The sequence below is a fragment of the Pelodiscus sinensis genome, unplaced genomic scaffold (assembly GCF_049634645.1).
Source record: "Pelodiscus sinensis isolate JC-2024 unplaced genomic scaffold, ASM4963464v1 ctg212, whole genome shotgun sequence".
Taxonomy (NCBI): Eukaryota; Metazoa; Chordata; order Testudines; family Trionychidae; genus Pelodiscus; species Pelodiscus sinensis.
Window position 1 is genome coordinate 46,647 of NW_027465810.1, and position 27,480 is coordinate 74,126.

The 27,480-nt window shown below is 70.1% G+C and overlaps 1 protein-coding gene across 5 annotated transcripts; it reads right to left on the reverse strand.

Annotated features, from left to right (window-relative positions):
* Positions 1–1,136: 1,136 nt before the first annotated feature.
* Positions 1,137–27,480, reverse strand: SRF (serum response factor). 5 transcript variants are annotated; one of them, XM_075914473.1, is made up of 9 exons: positions 26,819–27,479; positions 22,373–22,639; positions 10,759–10,794; positions 6,721–6,982; positions 6,316–6,495; positions 5,560–5,679; positions 3,050–3,241; positions 2,337–2,413; positions 1,137–1,459 (listed from the first exon to the last, which is right to left on the reverse strand). In XM_075914473.1, exons 1-9 carry the CDS (start codon positions 27,302–27,304, stop codon positions 1,364–1,366), a joined length of 1,716 nt encoding a protein of 571 aa, XP_075770588.1. In that variant the 5' UTR covers positions 27,305–27,479; the 3' UTR covers positions 1,137–1,363. The 5 variants fall into 5 exon arrangements, with proteins under 5 accessions (XP_075770588.1, XP_075770587.1, XP_075770590.1 ...); XM_075914472.1 differs by having other exon boundaries at positions 10,747–10,794; XM_075914475.1 differs by lacking the exon at positions 6,316–6,495 and having other exon boundaries at positions 10,747–10,794; positions 26,819–27,480.

A 27,480-nucleotide genomic window follows, 5' to 3' on the forward strand; every position in this document is an offset into this window, starting at 1 on the left:
AGGAGCCGGACTTTAATTCCTTTGAGAATTACATAAATACTGAGTTTAACACTTAGAAAAATAAAGTCTTTTTTTTTTTTTCAAGGCTTCTTGTCATTAATTTAAAAAAGTTACAGTAGCTGCTGCCTTCCCGAAGGAGTCAGCAGCCGCCTCTCTCCAAAGAGCCGCTCACTGCAACCCACGTCCTCTCCCCAGGAAGGCCGGGCCCCCCCGTCGAGCGGAGCCCCCCCCCCACCGCCTGTTACATCTCGCTGCTGGAGGGCCCCCGCCCGCCTCCCCAGTCAGGCAGCTCCGGGGCCCTGCGGGTTTTCCCTTGAGCGGTGCAGCTGGTCTGCCCAGCGCCTGTTGAAAGGTACTTTGGAAAGCTCGAAGCATGGCGGGGGCCAGCCGGCGCCCCCGGCGGGAGAGCTATGCTGCCACCACGCACCTGTGTCTCCCCAGCTCCCCAAACTAGGGCCCAGGGCAGCCCCGGCGGAGAGTCCTACGGGAGAGAGGATTTACGCCCGCAGCACGCAGGCCGGCAGGTGCAGGGCTTTCTGGGAAGGGCAGGGCCCCACGGCCGGGTTACCTTGCTCCGGGGCGGCTGGCGTGCACCCACAGCCGGGCAGAACATGAGACATTGAGCACGGGAAGCGCAAGCCACGGTTTGCTTCCCGCTCGGCGCCACCCCCCCGGGCCCTGCCCGCCACACTGCTTGCGGAGGGCGCTGGGACAGCGTCGTGGCCCCCTGGGGCAGCCGCCAGGCCCAGAGACCCAGCCAGCTCCAGCAGGCTGCAGCGAGCGAGCTGGGCCTCACTGCTGTGACCTCGCTGTGCTAGGCCGACGGCAGCCTCTCGGCCCAGCCCTGCGGGGGCTGCTTTCCCCACGCAGGCTGAGCCCTGGGGCCTAGCCCCCGTACTGCCACCTGGGCAGGAGCCGGTCCTGGCCCGCCCGGCCAGCAGGAGCGCAGCAGGGAAGATGCTGATGTCCCGACATCTCTCCCGGCCTGGGAGTGGCCGGCCGGCTGCCGGGCCATGCTGACTGCTGAAGGCACGTTGCCTGAAGCCGCCCCGTCCCGGGGGAGCTGGACCTGGAAAGAGCCGGCTCCCCTGGCCTGCCGCTGGCCCGCTCGGCGCGAATGCTCCTGGAGACGCGGGCCGGGGAGCGAGGGCTGTTTATTGGCGCGGCGGGGCGAGCCGCGTTTCTTTGGCTGGAGTGCGGGAAGCAGAGGAAACGCAGCCCCGTCCCGCCCCGCATGCGCGTGCAGGAAAGGTGAAAAGGCAACAATAAATAAGTGAGGCAGTCTGTCCGAGAGGGAAGCGCTGCTGAGCCCGGCGCCGGCGAGACGCACCGCAGCTCCACGGCCGGGGCACCACAGGGCCGCTCAGTCGCTCTTGCCGCCGTGGGACGTCTCCAGGTTCACCACCTGCAGCTCCGTCAGGTTGCTGCCGCTGCCGGACTGCTGGCCGATGACGGCCATCTGGGGGGGGAGGAGAGAGCGCCGGGAGCACCACACGCCCTGCCCCACGAGACAGCCAGGGCCCCCGGGCACAGAGCCAGCCTGCCCACTCCACAGGCCCCGGAGCCACCCACGAGCCAGCCTGCCCGCTCCACGGGCCCCGGAGCCACCCACGAGCCAGCCTGCCCGCTCCACGGGCCCCCGGGCACAGAGCCAGCCTGCCCGCTCCACGGGCCCCCGGGCACAGAGCCAGCCTGCCCGCTCCACGGGCCCCCGGGCACAGAGCCAGCCTGCCCGCTCCACGGGCCCCAGAGCCACCCATGAGCCAGCCTGCCCGCTCCACGGGCCCCCGGAGCCACCCACGAGCCAGCCTGCCCGCTCCACGGGCCCCGGAGCCACCCACGAGCCAGCCTGCCCGCTCCACGGGCCCCGGAGTCACCCACGAGCCAGCCTGCCCGTTGCACGGGCCCCGGGCACAGAGCCAGCCTGCCCGCTCCCCCGGTTGTCCCCAGGCCGCAGAGCAGCGCATCTCGGCTGGGAGAGGAACTCTGGCTGGAGGGGGAAGGAGCAGCTGTCACCTGTGCTCCCACAAGCAACCTGAGTCCGAGTTCAGCTCCTCTGCACCTGGGCTGCTGCCCTCTCCCCCACAGGCCGGGGGCGCTGCAGAGCGGGTCAGGACTCCCCAACTCACTGTGCCTCCCGCCGGCAGGCCAGGGCCAGGCAGCCACCCCTGGTTCCCAGGGACCCCGGCACGGCCTGCGGCGAGGAAGCTGGCCAGGAGCAGGGGGCAGCAACAGGCTGTGTGCCCCACACTGCCTGCCTGTGGGGCGAGGGCGCCAGCGGGGAGAGGCCAAGCGGCTGAGCGAGAGGCTGGACGCGGGCGAGGGACCCGCCCTACCTGGTGAAGCTGGACGGCCGAGACCGGGATCTGAACGGTGCCCGACGGGGCCGTCAGGAACACCTGGGGCACTGCACCTGCCGCACAAAGAGCCCAGGTTAGGTCGCCCGTCCCGGTGCCGCCGGCCACACCAACGCCAGCGGCTGCGCCGCCCCTCCGGCTCCAGAGCCAGCAGCCACCAGGCACGGCCCGGCTCACCACGGCAACACAGCGCAGCCATGCCCCGTGCCCCCCCAATTCTCTTCCCTCCTGCCCAGCCCGGTGCGGGGGTGGGGTCTGACAACACCCCTCGGGGGGGGCCAGTTCCTGCCTGAATGCTTCTCCCGGACCCAAGGCGGAGCCCCCAGCGACAGCTGCCCTCGTGCAAGACGGCTCCTCCCCTCCCCCCTCCGCAATGGCCAGGGCGATGGAGGCGGGGGCCACGCTGGCTGAGGCCACGAGGGAGCGTGGCCGTTCTGAACGGGGCGATACAAGGCAGGGCACTGTTGGGGTTGGCCCCAGCCCTGCCAATCCAGACAAGGCCCGCCCGGAGCGAGGGGCCAGGCCCTCAGACACGTCTTCATGGCCCGGCTTTTTCAGTCCCTCTCCCCCAGAATGGAGAGCCCAGTCCCGAGCGGCTCTCCGGAGGCCCCTCCGTGCCCCCCGGGCGGGGGCTGGATGCCTGGGGCGGGGGGACGCGCAGGGGAAAGCCCACCCAGCCAGCAGCCTCTTACCCTGATCCTGGACCTGCCCGTGGGAGACCTGCATTGCCGAGGGCGCCTGGGAGAAGGCGTTGAGGACGGCCAGCCCCCCGTCCGTCAGGCCCGAGGTGGGCGCGTACATCACGGCGTGCGGGCTGGGGTACATCATGTGGCCTCCCACGGTGGTCGGCACCGACGAAGTCATGATGGTGGCTGGCAGCGTCACTGGCAGGGAAACACCGCAAGCGCTGGTCAGGGGAGCCACCCCCCCCGTACTGCTCTGCCAGGGCCCCCGCCACGGCACTGTCACTGCAGGACAAGCCCTACACCGGCCCGGCCCCCTGCAGCAGCCACTGCACCCACACGAGGAGCCCCGCCCAGCCGCCAAACCCCGACAGGAGCTCACGTGCTGCTCCCAGCCGGGCGGGCCCAGGCCGGGATTTCTGCTGGGTGCCACCGGAGCCCAGCGCTTGTGGGTTTGGGAACCCAGCAGGGCCCACTGAGCGTGGAGGACAGAGCCCTGCCCCCACGCATTCCCGGAGCCTTCAGAGAAACAGCCCGACTGGAGCCAAGAGCCGCCCGGGATGGAGAGTCCGAGCGGTTCCCAAGTGAGTTCCTCCCGTTAAACGTGCAGCCTCCGTTCCAGGCTGAATGCGTCTGGCCCCAAGTGCCGGCCCGGGGTCGCGTCGGCCCTTCCTCTGCTACACTGACAGCCCATCGTGAAATACCAGCGCCCTAGGGGGGTGGGGGTCCTCATCGGCGGTGACCCAGTCCCCCTTAGCCTCCTCCTCGAGCCGATCACGCTGAGGTTAAACAGCACCAGGCTGAGAGCCAGGCCCTGTGGGACCCACTGGGAACAGCCCCGCTCGACAAGTCCCCCTGCAGCGATTTGAGAGCGGTCGGCGAGCCCGTTTCAAACCCACTCTGTGCGCCGTGCTCCTTGTAGCGTGCTCTGGGGTTGCGTAATCCAAGTGCCATGCGGCACCAAGTCTAGCGGTAGTACAGCCGCGCGGTCACCCTTAGCAACCAAACCGGAAATCTCACCAAAAAAGTATCTAGTTTGACAGGCTCCACTTTGCATAACCCAGGCAGGTCTGCGTTAATTTCACTGCCCTCCTCTGGAGTCCTGCATCAGCTGCTCGGCTCTCTCGCTTGCCATGGAGGTCAGGCGGACAGGTTGTAATTATCTGCCTCGCCCCATTTACCCTTCCTCAAACTGGCCCCACGTTCGCTTTCTTCCGATCGTCTGGAACCACGCGAGGGCTCCCCGGCCGACCGGAACGCAGCGCTAACGAGCCAGCGTGCTTCTCGGCCAGCTCTGTAAAATCCCCCGGCCGCTAGCGATCAGAACCTGCTCGTTTGAAAAGTGTCACTTCAGCAGCTGCTCCGCAAGAAACTCCAGAGAGGCCAGCGAAGGGGAGACAGCAACCGTCACCGTCCGGCGAGACGCTCGCCTCTCCGTTCCCCCAAGGCTAGAGAGCTGTTCACAGACCAAGCCGCTGTCAGGGTTGGATTCCTTTTGTTCCTAATAGACTAAAAACTCCTCCTTACCCCTCAGCTGCGCTACCGAGCTGTGTCTCTGCTTTCTCACCCGTTTTCTGATGGAGACGCATTACTATCAACTGCCCCTTTCTTCCCTGCGCAGATTTGACAGCAGCCGTCATACTCCTCTCAGGTAGCTCCGTTTTTAGCCAGTACATCCCACTGCCCTGGTTGGGGACTGGGACGTTGAGCAGCATTAGTAACGTGCTCTGAAATGACTCCCAACGATCGTTCATCCTTACCGGACACAATTCTCCCTCCTGGCGGATTTGGATCACGATTGCTTTCGGCTTTGTGATCTGCCTCTTTTAAACCATCGTGTGTGTGTGTCTGTGTGTGTGTTTTATTCTGCTTGCACGTTACACGTATGGTGACGACGATCACTGGAACGTAAGCGACCTTCCGTTTTTAGTTGTGTGACCAGCACCTCTCGATGGGTTAGGACACAGACTGAGGAAGGACGCCCCCATGTTGGCAGCAAGTCTGAGTTCGGCAACTGTCCTCTACTCGGTTTAGGAACGCCAAGGAGGGCTGAGTGCTGACAGCGGGACACGTCACTAGCCACAATCACGCAGAGCCTACGGGGGTCCCTAGAGCGACGGGGTGGTCTGGGGCCCATGCCAGCTCACACCCCATCTCGTGCTCTCTGGTGGCACTCGGAGCTGTAAGAATTCCCGCCCGTTTTCTTCCCAGAATTACCCCGGCCCGGGAGCCCTCCCTCTCCACGTCTGGGGCCCACGCGCCCCCTGGGTCTGAGGCGGCAGCTCCCCAACTCAGTAAGAGGAGGAGGGGGGATGAGGAGCTGGAACGTGCTTCTCGACAGGCCTCACGCTGGCCGGTCGGGCCGCATTCCCTTTAATCCTGCCCATCCACGGGCGGAATAATATTCTGTGCACTGAGGCAGTGTGCCTGCGCACCACCAGTGCGAGCAGAAAGCCAGGCTGCGGGGGCTCTGCTCATCAGCTGGGCGGCGCTGGACTCCCTCCAGAGGGGCGGGGTACCTGTTCCGCTGGAGGAGGTCTGGACGAGGTCGGAGCCGCTGTCGCTGGATGGAGACGTCTGCTGTGGGGCCTGGTGCACCTGGATGGTTTGCACGGGAACCTGCTGGGCCACGGTGCCGCCTGGGAGGAGAGAGGGGAAGGGCCCTTCGCCGTGTGCTCACCCAGACGCTGCCACCCACAGGCAGTGCCCGGCGCCGGCAGGCCAGGGTGGCGAGGGCCCTGCTGCCTGGGCTGGGGCATGGTCACGCCCTCCCGCTCCCCAGCAGCCCCGGAGACTGGTGGCAGCAATTCCCCCCCCACCCCAGGCACCACTGCCTGCAGCCAGCCCCTGCCTCCAACAGGAAACGGGGGGGAGGGGACCCGCCTGCCCCGGGCTATAACCCGCCGCTCCTCTGCAGCCCAGTGTGTGGGCCAGCCTCCTCCGGGCTCCAGGGGAGCGCGCCGGCGCTGTGGGCCTGGCTGCGGGGAGCACAGAGCTGGCTCTCCACAGAAGCGCTGGGAGGGGAGGAGCGAGGGAGCAGCCGAGAGACGCAGCACAAGGCCTCCCCTGCCCCGAGAGGATGCCGCACGGAGCCGGGTGCCGTTTTTGCAAGGTACGTGCAGATCACGGCTTCCCCGGCCAGCTCAGAACCACCCGGAGTCCCACGTCTGACACCAGCCTCCTGCTCAGCCTGGCGTGGGCCATGCCCTCCCCCCCACCCTCCAGGCCGATGTGGGCCATGCCCCCCCGCCCCGCGAGGAGAAGCGTGCGCTGACCTGTCAGAGAGACTATCTGCCCTCCGGCTGTGGCGGGGAAGCGGAAGACCGTCTGCTGCGCCTGTTGCAGCTGTCCGGCTGTGCCCGCAACCGCCTGGCCCTGCTGGCTGGAGAGGGCCAGCGAGTGCGACTGTAACTGGGTGAGAGGAATGGTGGGGGTCCCGGGGGGGAGCGGAGCACCTGCCGAAAGTGGGGGGGAGGGTGTGTCAAAAGTAGCTCTTTCTGCCTCCGCCAGGCCCGGAGCTTGGGCTTAGCTTTCCCCTGGGGCGGCCCTGGGCCCAGCTGCGAGCCCCGCCGTCCCCACACATAGCAGGCAGCCGGCACCGCGGGGGCGAGACAGCCCCGCCCGACTGACCCACCGCCCATCGGCCTGGCGCCAGGGCCCTGGCCCCCGGGTGCACTGACCTGGCATGAGGGTGAAGCCGGTGGGGATCTGCATGAGCCCTCCGGAGGCCACGGCGCTGGTGCCCGTGGTCTTGAGCACTGTCCCGTTGGCGCTGGTCACGGTGTTGGGGCTGACGCTGGCAGAGACGGGCGCTAGGTAGTTGGTGATCGGGAAGGAGGGGCCGCTGCTGACCTGCATGGACGTGGAGGTGGTGGGCACCGTCTGGATGGTCGACGTCGTCCCCGGCAAGTTGGTGACTGTGAACGCAGGCTTCAGCGAGTCCTACAAGAGCGGGGCTGGTGAGGATGGGGCCCAAGGCCTGGCTCCCCCACAGTCCCCCCACCCACACCGAACCGGCCCTCGGGTTCCTCGCCCCACCCCAAACGCCTCAGCCAAACCCCCGCTCTGAACCGGCCCTCGGGTTCCCCCCCCACCCCAAACGCCTCAGCCAAACCCCCACACCGAACCGGCCCTCGGGTTCCCCCGCCCACCCCAAACGCCTCAGCCAAACCCCCACACCGAACCGGCCCTCGGGTTCCTCGCCCACCCCAAACGCCTCAGCCAAACCCCCGCACCGAACCGGCCCTCGGGTTCCCCCGCCCACCCCAAACGCCTCAGCCAAACCCCCACACCGAACTGGCCCTCAGGTTCCCGCCCCACCCCAAACGCCTCAGCCAAACCCCCACACCGACTGGCCCTCAGGTTTCCCCGCCCACCCCAAACGCCTCAGCCAAACCCCCCAACCGAACCGGCCCTCGGGTTCCCCGCCCACCCCAAACGCCTCAGCCAAACCCCACACCGACTGGCCCTCAGGTTTCCCCGCCCACCCCAAACGCCTCAGCCAAACCCCGCACCGAACCGGCCCTCGGGTTCCCCCCCCCCACCCCAAACGCCTCAGCCAAACCCCGGCTCCGAACCGGCCCTCGGGTTCCCCCCCCCACCCCAAACGCCTCAGCCAAACCCCGGCTCCGAACCGGCCCTCGGGTTCCCCCCCCACCCCAAACGCCTCAGCCAAACCCCGGCTCCGAACCGGCCCTCGGGTTCCCCGCCCACCCCAAACGCCTCAGCCAAACCCCGGCTCCGAACCGGCCCTCGGGTTCCCCCCCCACCACAAACGCCTCAGCCAAACCCCTGCACCGAACCGGCCCTCGGGTTCCCCCCCCCACCCCAAACGCCTCAGCCAAACCCCCGCACCGAACCGGCCCTCGGGTTCCCCCGCCCACCCCAAACGCCTCAGCCAAACCCCCCAACCGAACCGGCCCTCGGGTTCCCCCCCCACCCCAAACGCCTCAGCCAAACCCCCGCACCGAACCGGCCCTCGGGTTCCCCGCCCACCCCAAACGCCTCAGCCAAACCCCCACACCGAACCGGCCCTCGGGTTCCCCCGCCCACCCCAAACGCCTCAGCCAAACCCCCGCACCGAACCGGCCCTCGGGTTCCTTGCCCACCCCAAACGCCTCAGCCAAACCCCCGCACCGAACCGGCCCTCGGGTTCCCCCGCCCACCCCAAACGCCTCAGCCAAACCCCTGCACCGAACCGGCCCTCGGGTTCCCCCGCCCACCCCAAACGCCTCAGCCAAACCCCCCAACCGAACCGGCCCTCGGGTTCCCCCCCCCCACCCCAAACGCCTCAGCCAAACCCCTGCACCGAACCGGCCCTCGGGTTCCCCCCCCCACCCCAAACGCCTCAGCCAAACCCCCGCACCGAACCGGCCCTCGGGTTCCCCCCCCACCCCAAACGCCTCAGCCAAACCCCCCAACCGAACCGGCCCTCGGGTTCCCCCCCCACCCCAAACGCCTCAGCCAAACCCCCACCCCGAACGCCTCAGCCAAACCCCCCAACCGAACCGGCCCTCGGGTTCCCCCCCCACCCCAAACGCCTCAGCCAAACCCCCGCCCCGAACGCCTCAGCCAAACCCCCCAACCGAACCGGCCCTCGGGTTCCCCCGCCCACCCCAAACGCTAGGCAAGGGTCTCTCAACCTGTCCGACCAGCTACCCCCCAGGGAGAGAAACAAAGGAAGGTGGAATGTCGCCCCTGGCTGGGGGGCAGGGCTGGAAGAGAGTTAGTTTCTGTCTGGGAGCATGGAGGAGACAGCCTAGGGAAATGGGCTGGGATTTAGGGGCCCAGGCTCCCCCATCTCAAGGGGGGCTGAGGCATCCGAGGCCTGGCCTGGAACCAGATCACATCTGTGCTGTATCCTGGAGAAGCAATAAACTCCCTCTGTGCTACTGGCCGGTGGAGTCTGTCTGTGCCATTCCGGGGGTGCAGGAGGCGGGGAAACCCCAATGCGCCGTCACAGCTGCTTTAAGCAGCAATCCCCCTTCCCCTGACCCCCCGCAGCACCGCTCAGAGCCCCGCCGAGGCATCGCCAGGCCAGCCGGCAGGTTTTACACGGCCCCCTTCCAAGGCAGCGCCCCTCACGGGTACCACGCGGGCTCCGGGTACTTGCTTTTCCCTGGCACCTTTCCAGACCGGCAGCGGGAAGTTCTCCGGCTCAGCACACCCGAGGGCAGGGAACCTCTTCAGCCTCGTTACCAGTTTCTCCGGGATTCGGACACGCCACTAGCTGGATTTAACCGAGCGACGGCGCCCTCCTCCCCGGCAGACACCCTCTTAGGGCCATTCCTGTCCGGGGCTCCAGCTGCACCCAGAACCAACTCTGGGACAGCGCACTATGCGCACGTCGCGGGCCGAGAGGCACCTCCGGCCGACTGGGAAGGAACTCTTCCTCCGGCGCAGCGGAGCCCCTCGCGGCCAGGCCCTTCGGCCTGTGGGCGGCAGGACGTGCCGGCTGCCGACAGGGCCATATTGTTCGGGGGGCGGTCTGTAAAATTGGAACTGGCTGAAAAGGGGTCGGTTCCCTGGCTCTGCAGGCCTGCTGCTGCCACACCCCCACGGTTCCTCCTTCGGCCCAGCTCCCCGGAAATTGAGCCTGTTTCCTTCACAGAGAAGTCGCTGCCTCCAGCGGCTCCCCCGCCATCTCCACACACACGGCTGCCCGCGCCGCGCTCCCGGACGCAAAGCGCTCCCATCTCACGCGGGTTCCTTGGCCCACACGGCGCTAGCCAGCGCCCTCAGCGACCGGACCCTCGTCCTCTAGCCGGGCTTCGACTGGCCCGTCGCCTTCCATCTGCGCCAGAGAAACCTCTCCCTGCCCGGTGGCGGGCTCTGCGCCGGCGCCAGCTCCGCAGTCCGGAAACCTCACGCGCAGACACGCCCCTTTTCCTCCGCGGAGAAACCTTCCACAGGGGCCAGCCCATGCAAGCCCGGTTACCCACCGACAGCTGCCCCGCATCACACCCCTCCCTCCCCCACAGGGCTCCCTGGGAGTTACAGGGAGCAGAAGAGCTCTCCCTTTGGGGCCGGCTTAGGGCGTTCTGTCGGGCTAGCGGTCGATCCGGAGCCTAAACCTGGGGAACTTGGCACGCTGGGCTCTCTCTGCGGCCTGCCGGGCTCTCCCCTCCATAGCACCTTTCCCTCGGCCCGTAGCTTCTCCGCCACGCCCGCCCTCTCGCTCCCCCTGGAAACGAGCCGCTGCAAGCTCAGCCCCAAGCCTCCTGCGGCATCTCTGGCCGCTGGCAACAGCGCCCGCTCTCGCTGGGTAGCTTCCCGTCCGAGGGAACCCTTCCTCCGAGCACAGAACCGGGCAGGGCTTCCGTCCTCACCCCCGCGCATCGCGGCCGACACGTCGCAACGGCTCTTTAACCAAAGGCCGAGTCCCAAAAAGCGACCAGCGGGAGGTTCTGATCCGGAGGAGCCAGACCCGCCTACGCCACTAACACTGCGGCTCTTCTGGGGGTACCGCTGAGAAACTCCAATCAGGCCACCGCCCAAAACTCGGCTCCTCCTCTATAAGGCACCAGCCGGCCACAGAGCTCTTCCGTTCGCCGTGCTGGCCGGCAAGGAGCCGCACACGCAACCCCCCGGAGACGCCAGCTTTTCTGTCCCCGCACCAGCGCTCTCCTGGCAGGGGGGAGAGTCTGAAAACCCAGCTCCTCAAACCTCAACAGGCTCTGATCCGCAGGGACCAGGTCCGTCTGTACCTCAGCTCTCACCCAGAAGAGCCCCCCGGGCCAGTCCTTCAGCAGCTCCTGTCGAAACAAGGAGGGAAAGGGGCGAGGGAAGCTGTTCAGGGAACCTAACGACGCCCCATCAGCGAGCTCCTGCCGCAGGCTCGGCACAGAGGCCGACTCTGCTGGCTTATCGGTCTCTGGGGCGCGGCCTGTGTCAGGAGGGGGCGTCAGTCCCTCTTTGGGAGTGCAGGGCAGGATGGAGGAGCCCGCAGGGCCCCCTTGCCCACGCGGAGGGAATGCCGTGGCTCTGGCTGCGTGCGGTGCCTCCCGCCACGTGAGCAAGCCACCCGTCTGCGCAGGACTCACCCGCTGGTCTGGGCGCTCACAGCAGAGCCCCTCAGCCGTGGACTGGCCCCACTGGAGGTGCAGGGTGGCTGAAGGGCTGCTAGGCCAGCGGTCACCGGCCAGTCGACCGGGAGATTTTGGGGTATGTCTACACTACAAAGTTAATTCAAACTAACAGCCATTAGTTTGAATTAACTTTGACAGGCGCTACACATGCAAACCGCTAGTTGGAACTTAATTCAAACTAGCAGAGTGCTTAGTTCGAACTAGGTAAACCTCATTGTACGAGGACTAAGCCTAGTTCGAATTAAGCAGTTTGAATTAAGGGCTGTGTAGCCACTTAATTCGAACTAGTGGGAGGCTAGCCCTCCCCAGCTTGCCCTGGTGGCCACTCTGGGCACCACCAGGGAAACTCTTGTCCCCATCCTGGCCCCGGAGCCCTTAAAGGGGCACAGGCTGGCTACGGTGCCTGTGCCAGGTACAAGCCTGCCAGCACCCAGCCAGCAGACCCTGCACCTGGCATGGCACAAACCAGCCACCCGATGCCCCCCAGCCCTCCCCCTCTTCCCGGGACCAGGCTGGCGGCTCCCGGGAGCCTGCCCAGGTCCGCAAGAGGCGGGCGCCCGCCTGGTCTAGTGCAGATATCGTGGACCTTGTGCATGACCTCCGCACTAGGCACAGGAAAGTGGCCGGCTAGGGCAGGAGAGCTGCCAGCCTGGCCACCCAGGAGCAGGTGTGCATGAAAATCAAGGGGGTCCACTGAGACCCCCGACCCTGAGCCCTGAGCTTACAATGGCCGTCCTGGGTCAGACCAAAGGTCCATCTAGCCCAGTAGCCTGTCTGCCGACAGCGGCCAACCCTAGGGACCATGGAGGGGATGGACCAAAGACAGTGACCAAGCCATTTGTCTTGTGCCATCCATCTCCAGCCTTCCACAAACTTTGAGCAGGGACACCACTCCTACCCCCCTGGCTAATACCACTCCATGGACCCAACCTCTATCATATCCCCTCAGTCTCCTCTTTTCTAAGCTGAAAAGTCCCAGTCTCTTTAGCCTCTCTTCATATGGGACCTGTTCCCAACCCCTGATCATTGTAGTTGCCCTCCCCTCTCCCACCCTCTCTCTTCCCCTCTCCCACCTCCTTTTCCCAGTCTCCCCCAGTTTTGTTCAATAAAGAGAGTTTCTATGTTTGAACACACGTGTCCTTTATTTTGTACATCAGGTAGGGGGGCTAGGGAAGGGTAAGTGGAAGGAGGTGAGGGAGGAATGGGGTACGAGCCCCCGATGGGGAGGACTGGGCTGGCTCTGCGGGCTCCTCGGGGTGGAAGCTCTCCTGCAGCCCCCCAATTGACTCCCCCCTCTGGATGGCAGCCTGCAGCAAGTGTAGCCGGGCTGATGGCCGAGTGCTGTGATGTGCCCAGTGTGGGCACTCAGGGCACTCCAAGCCAGGACTTCTTTGCAAGCGGGGCACCCCTGAGAACTGTGTGTCCGGGGTGGGGGTCGGGCCCCTTTAAGCGCAGCCCTCGGCTAGCCTGAGGCAGCATCTCCACGCTCTAAGTCCTCATCTGATGCCCTGCCGGCACTGCTTCCGGCCAGCCTTAACCCCGGTTCAGGGTCCATTTAATGCGGACATGCGAGTTCGAATTAGCAAAACGCTAATTCAACCTAGTTTTTAGGTCTAGACGCGTTAGTTGGAACTAGCTGGGGTGGAACTAGCTGGGGTGGAACTAGCTGGGGTGGAACTAGCGCTGTCGTGTAGACAGACCCCAGGAGCCTCTGCCGGGACCCCAACTGCTTTAGCCAGGAGGCTGCCAAGGGCCAGCGCTTCAGCTGCCCCTTCCCTTCCCGGCTGCTCCTCTCCCGCCCTTTGCCTTGGAGCTGCCCCTCAGGAGCCTGCTGCTTGCTGTGCAGGATTGGGGGGGGGGGCTGATGTCACCGTGTCCCCTCTCCACAGAGCAGGGCGGGGGCACAACCGGGCTTGGGAGGGAGCTGGCTGCTTTCGGGAGTGGTGCGGGGCCGGGGCCAGCCTGCCTTACCACCACCCAGGAGCCACATCCCAAAACCCTCCCCCGGTCATGAACCCCCTCCTGCACCCTGCCCCCCGCCTGCCTGCCCCAGGCTCAGCTCAGAGCCCCCCAAATCCCTTACCCCAAGACCAGAGCGTGCGCCCCAACCCTCTGCCCCAGCCTGGGGAAGGGGGGGAGGGAGCAGGGGCGGGGCCAGGGTACCCTGGTCTGAGGTAGATCCGGGACTGCCCTGCAATTCCAAAAGCGCCCCCGTGCCAGGCTCCGGACGAGCCGCGCTGCCCGTCGGGCCCTGCCGCCTCCCAGCCGCGCCCATCTGCAAAGCCGAGCGTGGGGCCGACCTCCAGAACGCTGAACGCAAACCCCAGCCAGGCCTACGGACGGCTCCAAGAGAACCAGGGACTCGGCCGCGGCCTATAGCCCCTGGGCCGGCCCGCCACGCGGGGCACACGCAGGACAGCGGCTGCCGCGCCGGCAGGGTGCCCCGGCCCCGCAGCAGCAGGGAGTCTCCGCCGGCCAGTAGAGCAGAGGGGGGTTTACTGATTGTCCAGAATACAGCCCGGCCCATTCGCCATGTGGCTACAGGGGCCAGGGCCAGGATGGCTCAGACCCCAGGGTTAAGGGTCCGTCACCCCCAGCCCAGCTTAGCCTCCTCTCCACGCTTCCCAGCCAGCCACTGCCTTCCCCCGAAACCTGCGGTTGGTCTCCCCCCCGCCTGCCGTCTCCCTCCCTGCGCTCAGCCTGTCCGACAGGCTGGGGGTCTTTAGCCTAGTGACTGCTGGGCCGTGCGACAGACAGCCGCCAGACAGCCGCCAGACAGCCCCATGCCAGCGGGGGTCACCCACAGCCCAGCGTAGCAACCAGCACGGTACTGACACTACAGCATAGTTATAACAGGGGTTTGTATCGGAATCCAGTAACATCACACCAGGGCCAGGCTACGGAACCAGCCGGGAGCCGCTGCCTACGGGGCAGAGATCTTCCGCCAGGACCCAGCCCTGCCCACGCGCGGGCACCCCCCCCCCCCCCCCCGCAGCGGGGCCAGGGAGCTCCGGTAGGACCTGCGCTGCCGCAGCCAGCTGTCCTGGCCAGCGCGTCCCTTGGGGACCGGGACACCCGCCCCCTGCGGCCTTGTCTCACCCGCACTGCGGTGCCCAGTGCAGCCGGGAGCGACGCCTTCAAACTCCTCGGGCACGCGAAAGACCCCAGCGCTGCACCACAGCCGCAGCCTTTCCCCTCGGGCCACGCTGGGCATTAGCACCCCAGCCAGGAGCACGTCCTCAGCTCCCACCAGCCCCCAAGACCTACGGCTCTCTGCGCCCGGGGGCCGGACTGCCCCGCGGAGAGGCAGGCCAGGCCGGGCGGGAGGGAAGTGGGGCGCTGGCGTCAGCAGGCTGCGATTCCAGACACCCAGGCCAGCGGCCCCGGGGAAGGCCAAGCAAAGCAGGAAGCACGTGGGCGAGACGGCAGCATGCAACCGCGGGCTCCAGGGGGCATCGGTGCCAGCGGGAGAGGAGGGCACCCGGAGGGACGGAGAACACCCGGGGACAGTAAGGGCTAAGGGGCGGGGGGAGGCGGCAGAGAAGCAGGGTCAGAAATCGGAGCAGGAAGCTGCAGAGCCCGGCAGGGCCGCCCGCCCGCAGCTGGAATCCCCCCAAAAGGAGAACGGGCGCCAGGACCCCAGGCCGCGGGCAGGACGGACGGGGGGACGACAGGCCCTGCGAGAAGAGGGAATCCGACGATACTTCCTGAAACAGGCAGAGCAAAGATCCATAGTACGCTGGCGCAGGCCGCTACGGCGCACCCCGGGGATACCCCGCCACTGCCCCCCCGTGGGCACACCCCCAAGGGCCCGGGGATACCCCGCCACTGCCCCCCCGTGGGCACACCCCCAAGGGCCCGGGGATACCCCGCCACTGCCCCCCCGTGGGCGCACCCCCAAGGGCCCGGGGATACCCCGCCACTGCCCCCCCGTGGGCGCACCCCCAAGGGCCCGGGGATACCCCGCCACTGCCCCCCCGTGGGCGCACCCCCAAGGGCCCGGGGATACCCCGCCACTGCCCCCCCATGGGCACACCCCCAAGGGCCCGGGGATACCCCGCCACTGCCCCCCCATGGGCCCACCCCCAAGGGCCCGGGGATACCCCGCTGGGGGCTCCCCCCCCCCACGGCCAGGCCTTTCTGGCTGAGTAAGTAGCAGCCAATCGCCGCAGGGGCGAGGCCCACGGAGAGGGAGCCAGACACCAGCCAAGCTGCTGTCGGGGTCCCCGTGTCCAGCCCACGGGGCCGGCCGAGCGCCCAACCCACCAACCACGGCCCCAGGGCTGTGCAGGCGCCGAGAGCTCGGCTGGCCAAAGAGGGCACGGGAAGGAGCCAGATGTGCCCGGGCCGGCCGGGCTCCCAGCCGGCCCCCCGGAGCCAACGCGCAGGCGCACGCTGGGAGGAGCAACGCGCCACCACCGGCCCCCAGAGCTCCTGCGTGGAGCACGGCGCGAGCAGACTGGCAGCCCCACTGCACCCACGTGCTGCTGCCGGCCTGTCCCGCTGCCAGGAAGCAGGAATGCACAGCCTGCCGAAGGGCTAAAAAAGGGAAGGCAGCCCATTTAGGACAGGCCCAGCCAATGGGGAGCGCCTGCCCCGTCTCCCAAGGGGGGCGGCCCGTCCCCGCTAGCCCGGGCGCTGAAATTCCCTGCAGTCCGAATTAGAACGAGCATGTGATAACGGAGCGGAGCCAGGCTAATTAACTTTCCATTAGCTCAGCACCCGGCTCCTGCACCCCACGAGGGCTGGGGGCAGCGGGGCTCCAGGAGTCGCTGGCAGGGCACGAGGGGGCGACCCCAGCCACCGCGTCTGGCCAGCTCCCGGGGGATCGGCCGGCCCGGCTCTCAGAGCAGAGCACCTGGGTACGGGGCCCCGGGCGGCCGCTGGCATCAGAGCCCACGATTCCCTGCCAGGCGCACGCCGCCCCCGCATCGTCCCCTCTGCCCATCCCCACCCCGCCCTGGGGCCACGGGTGCAGACACGCCTGGCCAGCACGCACCTCACATGACAGCCCACGCCCTGGGGACGCGCCTCAGCGCCCCGCAGTGGCCGAGCTGGAGGCGCGTTCCCCCCCCCCCCCCCCCACCGATAGGCAGGAACCCGGCCCCCAGGCGGCCTTTCCGGCTGCAAGGGGGGGCCCAGTCTCCCTTGAGCAGTAGGAGGGCTCCGGAGACTCCCAACCCCTCCCCCCCACCCCGAGCACGGGCCTTCTGCTGCGAGCGCCACCAGACGGTGTCCGTCCTCGCCTGTGCCCAGACACACCCACAGGTGCAGGGCCACATGACCAGCCACAGCCCCCCCCCCCGGACAAAGAGCTCGACGTGCATCACTTGACCTCTCCCAGTGCGGGGGGCGCCCCTCCTCCAGCTCCTGCCCCTCGGCCAAACTGGGCCGCCCCCTCCCATGAGCCCAGGGCAGCCCCTCTGCAAGGGGGAGCCGGGCCCAGGCCCGTTCCCAGCCCCATGGGGAGGGGGATCCAGGCGTGTTCCTTTCCCAGAGGGTGGGGGCGCCGGGCAGCCCACTGGCTGTTCCCAGGGATGGAGCAGGGCCGGGCCGGCATTGCTCTAAAGGGGGGTGAGGGGCCCCACCCTCAGCCCCAAGGGGCCCACCCCTCTGGCCATCCAGGGGGGCCAAGGCACAAGGCTCCTGCCAGCCTGCCCTAGCACAGACCCAGAGTCGACAGCGCGCCGGGTTCCAGGCCGAGCCGGGGCCCCGCACTGCTGGGTGAAGATGGAGCCCTGCCCACTTCCCCCCACCGCAGAGCAAGGGGGATGTGCCCCCTCCCGGGGTTACCGCCCTGTGCCCCCCGGGCTGCAGGTGAGACGCTGAGCCCCAGGACAGGTGCACGGCTGGAGCGGGACCAGCCCTAAAGCCAGGGCCCCCGGCGCATTCCAGCCGCTCGCACAGCAGCTGTTCCCTTTGTCAGCCCACAAGTGGCGCCTGCCGGGGGAAGGGGCGCGGGCCCGGCCCAGCCGCTCGGGGGGGGGGGGGGGAGGAGACACCTCCCCCACAGCAGCCCCAGGCCGGGGCTGGCCCACCCCCGCTAGGCTGCAGGGGGCGCTCAGCCCGGCCCCGCAGGCTGGCACAGGGGCTGCCTCCTGCCGCGGCCGTCGCTCCCTGGGCAGCCAGGCCGGGTCACAGCAAGGTCCGGTTAGGCCAGTGCCACAGAGCAGGGAGCCACCCGCGATCCCTCCCGGCCAATAGCCACGGATGGGCCCAGCCTCCCCGGCCGTATCCTGCCCTCCCTTGGGCCGGCAGCGACTGGGGGCTTCTGCCCACACCCCCACACCGCCCGGCGGGACGGCCCAGGGCAAACGGCCCCTCCCCTTCCCACCGGGCGCACGAGGAACCAGCCCGGCCCTACCCGGGGAGGAGCCCGGGGCCTGGACGGGGGTGAGCAGAGCCGCGGGGCGGAGGCCAGGCAGACCGCGGGGCCAGCATCGGGCACGGCGGGACCGAGCCAGGCAAGCGGGGGAGAGCCCCAGCCCGGCCCCGGAGGAGATGGGCGCATCCCCGCCCCCCCCGCGCTTCCTACAGAGCCCCCACCCCGAGCACACGGGGCCAGAGCTGCTCCACCGCCAGGCTCGGGCACCCCCTCCTCCCACACCCCTGCACCCACGAGGCTGCTCCCCACGAGGGCTGGGCTGCCCCTCCCACGGCTACTCAGAGCTACCGAGGATCCAGCCCCACAGACCAACCCCCCTCCAGAAGGGCACCCCTGGCCCGGCTCGCTGCACGGGCTCCAGGCTGGACCCGCCTGGCGGAAGGGGCTGCCTCAGAGCCCCCGGCTCTCTCAGGCGGCTGGCAGCCCGAGCTGCGCAGGGCGGCTCCAGCCAGGCCGGCCCGGGGAGCAGCCGCCGGACACCTCCCCCGCCCCAGCGCTGGCCAGGCCCTACCAGGCTTCACTTGGAGGAGCTGGACGCCCCAGCCGGGAGCAGCGCGGGGAGGGGCGAGGTCAATGGCTGTGGGTGGGCAGGGATTGGGCCCAGCCCCCCCCCCCCCGCAACAGGAGGGCAGGCGCCCGCGGGAGGGGCTGACGTGCTCGTGGCACCATGGGGGGGGGGGTCACGGAGCTGCTCCCACGCCCTCAGGCGAGTGAGCCCCCCCGCCTGCACACAGCCCATTGAACAGGACGGGCCAGGCTCCGTGCAGCTGCTGCACCTGCAGATACCGAGCGCCCCGGCTCCCACCGCCTCCCCCATCCACTCGCCGCTGGGGGCCGCCCTGAGCCCGGCCGGTTCAGCCCCTCGCCACTGGGCGCCGTCAGCAGAGAGCCCACGGGGCAGCCCCGTGCCAGGACGCAGGACCACCGCCAGCCGCCGTCCCCACGGCCATCCCGCCTTCCTCGCGCGCGCCTGTCACGGGAGACGCGGCGCACGGCAGATCCCAGACAGCCCCGGCAGATGCAGGCGGGACACTTCCAGAGGCGCCCCGGGGCTCTGGCCCCGCTCAGCGCCGGCAGAAAACCCCCCGTCTCGGCGTGGGAACGGTGCGGGCGACAGAGCGGGGCGGGGGGGGCGAGCGCCGACAGGCCGCACGTGAGCACACCACTTGGCCGAGCGGCCTCCGCGGATGCCGTTTCAACATGGCCCAATGCCGGCTCCACCCGGCGAGGACCAGGGCCCCGCGTCTGGAACGCAGCGACCGCCAGGGCTTGCGGTGGGGCGCAGCAGCAGGAAAGTGGGGGACGGCCCCGTGGATCATCAGGGAAAAGCGGGAAGCCCGGGGTCAGCGCGGAGGAGATGGTCGCTGGCGGGACGGGGTTCGGCAGCAAGGCACACGGCGGGGAGGGGTCTGGAACAGCCCTCGCAGCCGGACGGGAAGCAGCCCGGTGGGTCGGTCTAGCCGCGAAGTGACTGGAGAAGAGATTTCCACGAGCAGGGTCCTCTAAGCAAGAGCCAGTGGCCAGAAGCCAACACGAGGCACATTCGGGTGGGGAGAAGCTGCCAACTTGTAACAGCGACCGTCGTTAACCCCGTGCACCGGGCTCAGCGACCGTCCAGCGGGGCTGGCTCTTCGGCGGGGACCGGCTGCACCGGGCTCAGCGACCGTCCGGCGGGGCTGGCTCTTCGGCAGGGACCGGCTGCACCGGGCTCAGCGACCGTCCGGCGGGGCTGGCTCTTCGGCGGGGACCGGCTGCACCGGGCTCAGCGACCGTCCGGCGGGGCTGGCTCTTCGGCGGGGACCGGCTGCACCGGGCTCAGCGACCGTCCGGCGGGGCTGGCTCTTCGGCAGGGACCGGCTGCACCGGGCTCAGCGACCGTCCGGCGGGGCTGGCTCTTCGGCGGGGACCGGCTGCACCGGGCTCAGCGACCGTCCAGCGGGGCTGGCTCTTCGTCAGGGACCGGCTGCACCGGGCTCAGCGACCGTCCGGCAGGGCTGGCTCTTCGGCGGGGACCGGCTGCACCGGGCTCAGCGACCGTCCGGCGGGGCTGGCTCTTCGGCGGGGACCGGCTGCACCGGGCTCAGCGACCGTCCGGCGGGGCTGGCTCTTCGGCAGGGACCGGCTGCACCGGGCTCAGCGACCGTCCGGCGGGGCTGGCTCTTCGGCGGGGACCGGCTGCACCGGGCTCAGCGACCGTCCGGCGGGGCTGGCTCTTCGGCAGGGACCGGCTGCACCGGGCTCAGCGACCGTCCGGCGGGGCTGGCTCTTCGGCGGGGACCGGCTGCACCGGGCTCAGCGACCGTCCAGCGGGGCTGGCTCTTCGTCAGGGACCGGCTGCACCGGGCTCAGCGACCGTCCGGCAGGGCTGGCTCTTCGGCGGGGACCGGCTGCACCGGGCTCAGCGACCGTCCGGCGGGGCTGGCTCTTCGGCGGGGACCGGCTGCACCGGGCTCAGCGACCGTCCAGCGGGGCTGGCTCTTCGGCGGGGACCGGCTGCACCGGGCTCAGCGACCGTCCAGCGGGGCTGGCTCTTCGGCGGGGACCGGCTGCACCGGGCTCAGCGACCGTCCGGCGGGGCTGGCTCTTCGGCGGGGACCGGCTGCACCGGGCTCAGCGACCGTCCGGCGGGGCTGGCTCTTCGGCAGGGACAGGCTGCACCGGGCTCAGCGACCGTCCAGCGGGGCTGGCTCTTCGGCAGGGACCGGCTGCACCGGGCTCAGCGACCGTCCAGCGGGGCTGGCTCTTCGGCAGGGACCGGCTGCACCGGGCTCAGCGACCGTCTGGCGGGGCTGGGTCTTCGGCAGGGACAGGCTGCACCGGGCTCAGCGACCGTCCGGCGGGGCTGGCTCTTCGGCAGGGACCGGCTGCACCGGGCTCGGCGACCGTCCGGCGGGGCTGGCTCTTCGGCAGGGACAGGCTGCACCGGGCTCAGCGACCGTCCGGCGGGGCTGGCTCTTCGGCAGGGACCGGCTGCACCGGGCTCAGCGACCGTCCGGCGGGGCTGGCTCTTCGGCAGGGACCGGCTGCACCGGGCTCGGCGACCGTCCGGCGGGGCTGGCTCTTCGGCAGGGACCGGCTGCACCGGGCTCGGCGACCGTCCGGCGGGGCTGGCTCTTCGGCAGGGACCGGCTGCACCGGGCTCGGCGACCGTCCGGCGGGGCTGGCTCTTCGGCAGGGACCGGCTGCACCGGGCTCGGCGACCGTCCGGCGGGGCTGGCTCTTCGGCAGGGACCGGCTGCACCGGGCTCGGCGACCGTCCGGCGGGGCTGGCTCTTCGGCGGGCACCAGCTGCACCGGGCTCAGCGACCGTCCGGCGGGGCTGGCTCTTCGGCAGGGACCGGCTGCACCGGGCTCAGCGACCGTCCGGCGGGGCTGGCTCTTCGGCAGGGACCGGCTGCACCGGCGCTCGGCGACCGTCCGGCGGGGCTGGCTCTTCGGCAGGGACCGGCTGCACCGGCGCTCGGCGACCGTCCGGCGGGGCTGGCTCTTCGGCGGGGACAGGCTGCACCAGGCTCGGCGACCGTCCGGCGGGGCTGGCTCTTCGGCAGGGACAGGCTGCACCGGGCTCAGCGACCGTCCGGCGGGGCTGGCTCTTCGGCGGGGACCGGCTGCACCGGGCTCAGCGACCGTCCGGCGGGGCTGGCTCTTCGGCGGGGACCGGCTGCACCGGGCTCAGCGACCGTCCGGCGGGGCTGGCTCTTCGGCGGGGACAGGCTGCACCGGGCTCGGCGACCGTCCGGCGGGGCTGGCTCTTCCGCACGACCCAGCACACTCCAACAGGTTCTGGCCGTGCGCTGGAGTCACGGGGGGGGGGGGGGGGGCCTGGCTTGTGCTTCACAGGAGGACAGAGACGCGCACAGCCGGCCACATGGACCGCGGGGGAGCAACTGACACACCCTCCCCACTACACCTCCCCCTGCACACCGAGAGGCGCCTGGCACTCCCCCCCGCACACACACCAACAGGCGCCCGGCACCCCCCCACTACACCTCTCCCACACACCCCTACAGGTGCCCGGCACTTCCCCCACACTGCCCCCACACCACCGCAGGCACCCTGCACTCCTCCCCTACTGCCCCCCCCATACACCCCAACAGGCGCCCAGCACTGCCCCTCACTGCACCCCCCCCCCCCCCCCCAGGCACTGCCAGCACCAAGGGCTCGCTCCACACGAGGCCTCGCAGGCCGGGAGTCCAGGCCGGGGTCCGCTCCGCTGGCCAAGGCACCGCACGGAGACCCCCACCCGTCCTGGGCAACGGGCCCAAGGGGCGGTCGGCGCCAGCCTGCAACGGGGCCTGGCAGCCACCCAGCCCCCTCCCCCAGCACCACGCGGCCCCGCTTGGGCCCCATCCCCCTGCTGCAGCCCCACGCCAGAGCCCCCCCAGCCGAGGGGGCGCGCAGAGCCCCCAGGGACAGCGCGAGGGCCCATGTGTTCTCGGCCCGCAGCCAGCAGCGGGGCCAGCCAAATGTTTCCACTGCCAGGCCCTCCCCGCCCCCTCCCCGAGCGGCACCAAAGCGAGAGACAGCTGCAGCTTATAAGGAATGTGAGGGGCCTGCCAGGGACGCCGCGCAGGGAAACCAGGCCTTATATGGCCACGGAGGCAGAATCAAATTTTTATCAATGAGCAGGAGAGCGTGGAGAGGCCGGAGGAGAGATAAGGCCGGGCAGGCGGCCGCAGGGGAGGGGACACCTGTCACCCCCCGCCCGCCACCACCGAGGGCAGAGCCCCCGGCAGCTCCCGTTCTCTGGGGCTTGGTGCTCCCAGCACCCCAGGGAAACTGAGGCACAGCCCAGCCTCCTAGGACGCCGTGCCAGGGAGCAGCTGGCCCCACACTGGCCGGGCGCGGAGCAGGGGTTACCTTGGTCTCGCCGCTGCTGTCCGACTCCGACACCTGGTAGGTGAGGTCCGTCTCCTCGAAGCCCGTGGCGCTCATGCGCTGGTCGGTGGTGGGGTCGGAGCGGGGGGGCGAGTCCGGGGAGTTGAGGCAGGTCTGGATCAGCGCCTTGCCCGTCTCGCTGGTGATCATGGGCTGCAGCTTCCGCGTGGCAAAGGTGTACACGTGGCCCGTCTCGCTGGCCACCAGCAGCAGCACCTGCGTGCCCGTCAGGGTGGAGAGCTCGTAGGCCTGCAGGGAGCAGAGCGCCCGTCAGTGCCGCTGAGTGGCCCCACCCCCCGCCACGCCACGCCCCGGCCCAGGGCATCCCCCGAGCCCCGCCTCGGGACTGCCAGCGGGCCACTCAAACTAGCCCCACGCCCATCCCCCCCACACCAGTCCTTGGCCACCCCCAGCTGCCCCACTGGCTTCCTTGGCGCCGCCCCCCTTATCTGCACCGCTCACAGTGGCCCCAGCCAGCCGGCTCCTACCAACGCGCCCACGGGCTCTGGCACGTCCTGCCAGCGTGGGCGGAGCCTTTCCTCCGCCACCAGCCACATGGCTACCACGCTTGTGGGCAGCACCCCAGCCAACCGTGCCCCGCACCCACGGCTGCCTGGCCCCATCCCCCAGAGAGGTCAGAGCTCCAAGGGAGCAGGGTAGCCAGCCCCAAGAGAAAGGGGGTCACCCCCCCCACAGGAGCAAGCACCCAGCAGGGACCCTGTCTGATTCCCAGCACACCAGAGCCCACACACACACCCACAGCCCTGCCACGGCTCTCCACACTGCCCTGTAGGCCCCATACCCCAAGTCCCGCTGCTGGGGGGCCAGGCCAGTGGGACTCAGCAGTGTTCAGCGCCGGTGCACCCCCTCACGGCCCAGCCGCATCTCCCCGCTGCCAGGCTGCGCTAGGCCCTCCCCGCCCAGCGTGTGCAGCTCCCTCTGTCGACCTCCTTGGGGCATGGCACCCCCCAGCTGCCCCTCAAACTGGGGGACAGAAGCGGCGAGACACAGGGGACAGGCCCCCGGCATGCTGGGGCGGTGGAGCACAGACCAGGCAGACGGCCACGCGGACACAGCAAGCCCCTCCCCCCACCGGTGGGAAGTGGCACCCATGGGAGCACGGGCTGCAGGCCACTGTGCGGAGCCACGGCCGAGAGCAGGCACAGAAACCCACTAGCATGGCCGTGGCCAGAGGCGCGATCCCCACCTGGCCGGGCGCCAGCCGCGCTGTGCCCAGGCCACCCCAGCCCACGGGCCGTGGCAGCGGCAGGCCTGCTCTCCGAGCGGGTTCAGTCCCAGCCGGGCCAGACGAGGGGAGACGGGGCAGGAACGCCCGGACGCTGCGCACGGAGCAGGCCGAGCCACGCCACGCCGGAGTCCCAGCCAGGCACCACCAGGGACAAAGCCACGGCTGCAGCCCCTTCCCCGCTGGCGTCAGCCCCGTGGGCTCCTGTGCCGGGCCCTGCCACGGCCAGGGAGAAGGGGGCGCTGCCGGAGGCGCCTCAGCAGGAGGAGCGTGCCCCAGATGGTCCCCAGCAGCTGGCTTGCGAGGGTGCGGCCCTGGTCACCCAGCGTGGTAGGGCCTTGCCCTCCGTCTGCAACGGCCTGACGCATCCCGCTTTGCCAGCCCCCTCCCTGCAGCTCCGCCCCCCCCAGCCAATTCTGCCCCAGGAGAACCCTCCCCCTGCAGCTCCGCCCCCCCCAGCCAATTCTGCCCCCAGGAGAACCCTCCCCCTGCAGCTCCGCCCCCCCCAGCCAATTCTGCCCCCAGGAGAACCCTCCCCCTGCAGCTCCGCCCCCTCCAGCCAACTCTGCCCCCAGGAGAACCCTCCCCCTGCAGCTCCGCCCCCTCCAGCCAACTCTGCCCCCAGGAGAACCCTCCCCCTGCAGCTCCGCCCCCCCCAGCCAACTCTGCCCCCAGGAGAACCCTCCCCCTGCAGCTCCGCCCCCCCCAGCCAACTCTGCCCCCAGGAGAACCCTCCCCCTGCAGCTCCGCCCCCCCCAGCCAACTCTGCCCCCAGGAGAACCCTCCCCCTGCAGCTCCCTTCCCCCCCCAACTCTGCCCCCAGGAGAACCCTCCTCCTGCAGCTCCGCCCCCCCCCCCACAGCTCTGCCCCCAGGAGAACCCTCCCCCTGCAGCTCCGCCCCCCCCCAGCCAACTCTGCCCCCAGGAGAACCCTCCCCCTGCAGCTCCGCCCCCCCCAGCCAACTCTGCCCCCAGGAGAACCCTCCCCCTGCAGCTCCCTTCCCCCCCCAACTCTGCCCCCAGAGAACCCTCCTCCTGCAGCTCCGCCCCCCCCCCACAGCTCTGCCCCCAGGAGAACCCTCCCCCTGCAGCTCCGACCCCCCCACAGCTCTGCCCCCAGAGAACCCTCCCCCTGCAGCTCCGCCCCCCCCCCCCCCCAGGACCGCAGGGAGCCGGCACTTCAGAGACTGGCCTAGCCCCCAAGGGCTCTGTCCTGCCCACACTGGGTCCAGCCAGAGAGATGCCCAAAGCCCAGGGCTCCCTCCGCTGCCCCACACGGTGGTGGGGATGGACTCATCCCGCTCTCATTCGCCGCCTCCCTGGTGCCCAAAGCCCAGGGCTCCCTCCGCTGCCCCACACGGCGGTGGAGATGGACTCATCCCGCTCTCATTCGCCGCCTCCCTGGTGCACGGAATCGCTCTCCGGAGAGGGGCGCTCCCAGCCCGTTCCCTTCCCCGATCTCTAAACCCTCCAGCGGCACGGCCCGTGGGGCCGATCTGCACTAAGGGCCCACGCGCCAGCCTCTTCCGCAGTCACCGGCCGGTCCCACAGCCACGGGCTGCCGACTCCCCTGGACAGCAGAGTGCAGGAACGCAGCCGCCCGCCACACACCCCCCTGCCCATCGCCGCGCGTTTGCCAACATCGGGGACGCGAACGGTGAACCGGGAAGCGTCACCTCACCGGGCATCGTGTACGGGCGCCGCCTCGCAGGGGCCGGCGGGGGGCCAGCCGCCAGCTGGGATGCTGCTTTAGTCGGTCAAGCGATTAAACAGCAGGCAACCGATGAACCGGATTTTCCCATCCGTAGCCAACACTGGAGCGCATTGGCCATGGTGCGGCCCAGCTCCCTGGGGCCTCTGCTCCGTCCCTGCTTCCCCTTGCACCCTGCCCGGCTCCACCCAACAGCCCTCCAACCCCAGAGCTCAGCCCAGCCTCCCGACAGAGCGGGTGATGCCCAGCATGGTGGGGATGTGGGGATTCCTCGCCTGGCTGCCGCCGGGCCTGGCTCCAGAGCGGCGCTCGCCCGTCTGGGAGCACCAGCTCACCCAGGGCCCTCCGGAGCCGGCCGCAGAGCCTGCAGGTGCTGCCGCTGCTGGGGGAGGAGGCTCTCCTCTGACAAGCAAGGCAGGAGAGGGCCCTGGAGCAGCGCTGGCACGGAGCCCCTCACTCTAGCCCCCCGCAAGGCCACACGCACCAGAGGGTGCTCACCAGCTGATGGAGCCAGACTCCCTCTGGGCTTCACGCCCGCTCACCTTCTCTGCACACCCCACGGTCCCAGACCTGCCCTGCACCTCCCCTCGGGACGCCGGGCCATTGGCCGCAGGCCAGCACCAAGCCCTCCGGGTCACTGGCTAGGTCAAGCGCACCGGGTGCCAAGTAGGACGGGGCCTGCGTAGGAGCAGCGTGGCCGTGGGACGGTAAGAGCCCTGCGCCGTGGTGGGGCCCACACGCACCCGCAACACCACGGTCAGCTCCGGGCTGCGCCGAGGGGCGTCTGGGAAGCGCAGTTACCGGGGGTCCCAGGCTGGCTGCTAGCGAAAGCGCCCCGGGGCAGCGAAGCAAAACCTGCCTGGGGATCTGCCGGGGCAGCCCCAAACCGGGGCCATGGCTCCTGGCAAGGGGGGAAGCCCAGAACGCTCACCCCAGGGAGACGGGCCCGGGCCGGGCAACCCAGCTTAGGCAGCGCTCCCGCTACTGCTCAGCCCCTCGTGTAAACAGGAGCAAGTCGGCGAGGCCTGACAGGTCACCCACCAGGCCCTGCCTGTCGTCAGCTTCCTCGCCTGGCGCCCCAGGGCCCCGCTGCCGCACCACCCAGGCGGCACAGGGCCTCATCAATCACCTCGCTCACCCGAGAGCCCGCGGGCCACCCAAGTGTTGGCTCATCCGGCTACCTGGCCCCGGAGCGCCCCCGCCCGCCGGATGCGCAGTGAGACCCCCCCCCCCGCCGGGGAGCGACACCCCGGGACACCCCCTGGCCCAGCTCCCCCATGTCCCTTCCCTACCACTCTGGGAGGGAGGGGGGCTCCCAGGCCCGAACCGATCTGACCCCGGAGGGACTCCGCGTGCGCGGAGAGGGGGCCCCCGGATCGCCCCGGGCAGCGCGCGGACCCAGCCCCGAGCACGCCAGGGGGCCCCCCCCGGCCGCAGCCCCCCCCGGCCCGCAGCCCCCCCCGGCCGCTACCTTCTTCATGATGCCGGTTTTCCGCTTGCTGAAGGTGGTGTAGCGCCGCAGCTTGTTGTCGATGAATTCCATCTTGATCTTCACCCGGCCCCGCGTCTTCTTGCCGGGCTTGGCCCCGCTCACGCCGCCGCCCGCCCCGCCGTAGCCCGCGGCCGCCGCCGCCTCGGGCCCCACCACCACCCCCAGCTCCACGTCCGCCAGGCCCCGCTTCACGCCGCGCCGCTCGCCGCCGCCCAGCTCGTCGTCCTCCGCCGAGTCCGAGTCGCCCTCGCTGCCGCTGTAGAGCGGCCCGGCCCCGGGCCCGGCCGCGTCCCGCTCGAAGCGCGGCCCCGCCAGCCCCGCGCCGTTGCCGGGGCCCCGGCCCCCGTGGGCGCCGCGCGGGGCCCCGGCGGGCGGGCGGCCCGGGGCGGCCCGGGCCATGCCCATGACGGCGCCGCGGGCCAGGGCGGCCGCGCCGTTCCCGGCCCCGGCCTGGCTGGGGATCATGGTGCCGCGGAGAGCGCGCCGCAGGGACAGCGAGGGCGGGTCAGGCCGGCGCTGCCATGGGCCCGGCCCGGCCCCTCCTCCCGGCCCGGCGCGGCGCGGCCCGGCCCGGCCCCGCTGCGCTCGCTCCCGCTCCGGCCCCCGCGCCTGCTCCCGCTCCCGCTCCGGCCCGCCGCCCG

Bases quoted from the DNA above. Each gene is read 5' to 3' on its own strand.
- SRF (XM_075914472.1), bottom strand. From the start codon at position 27,304: ATGATCCCCAGCCAGGCCGGGGCCGGGAACGGCGCGGCCGCCCTGGCC. The intron at 6,496-6,720 runs GTCAGTGCACCC...CACTTTCGGCAG, and splicing joins CGGCTTCACCCTCATGCCAG to GTGCTCCGCTCCCCCCCGGG. The intron at 2,414-3,049 runs GTAAGAGGCTGC...TTTGTGCGGCAG, and splicing joins CGGGCAGGTCCAGGATCAGG to GTGCAGTGCCCCAGGTGTTC.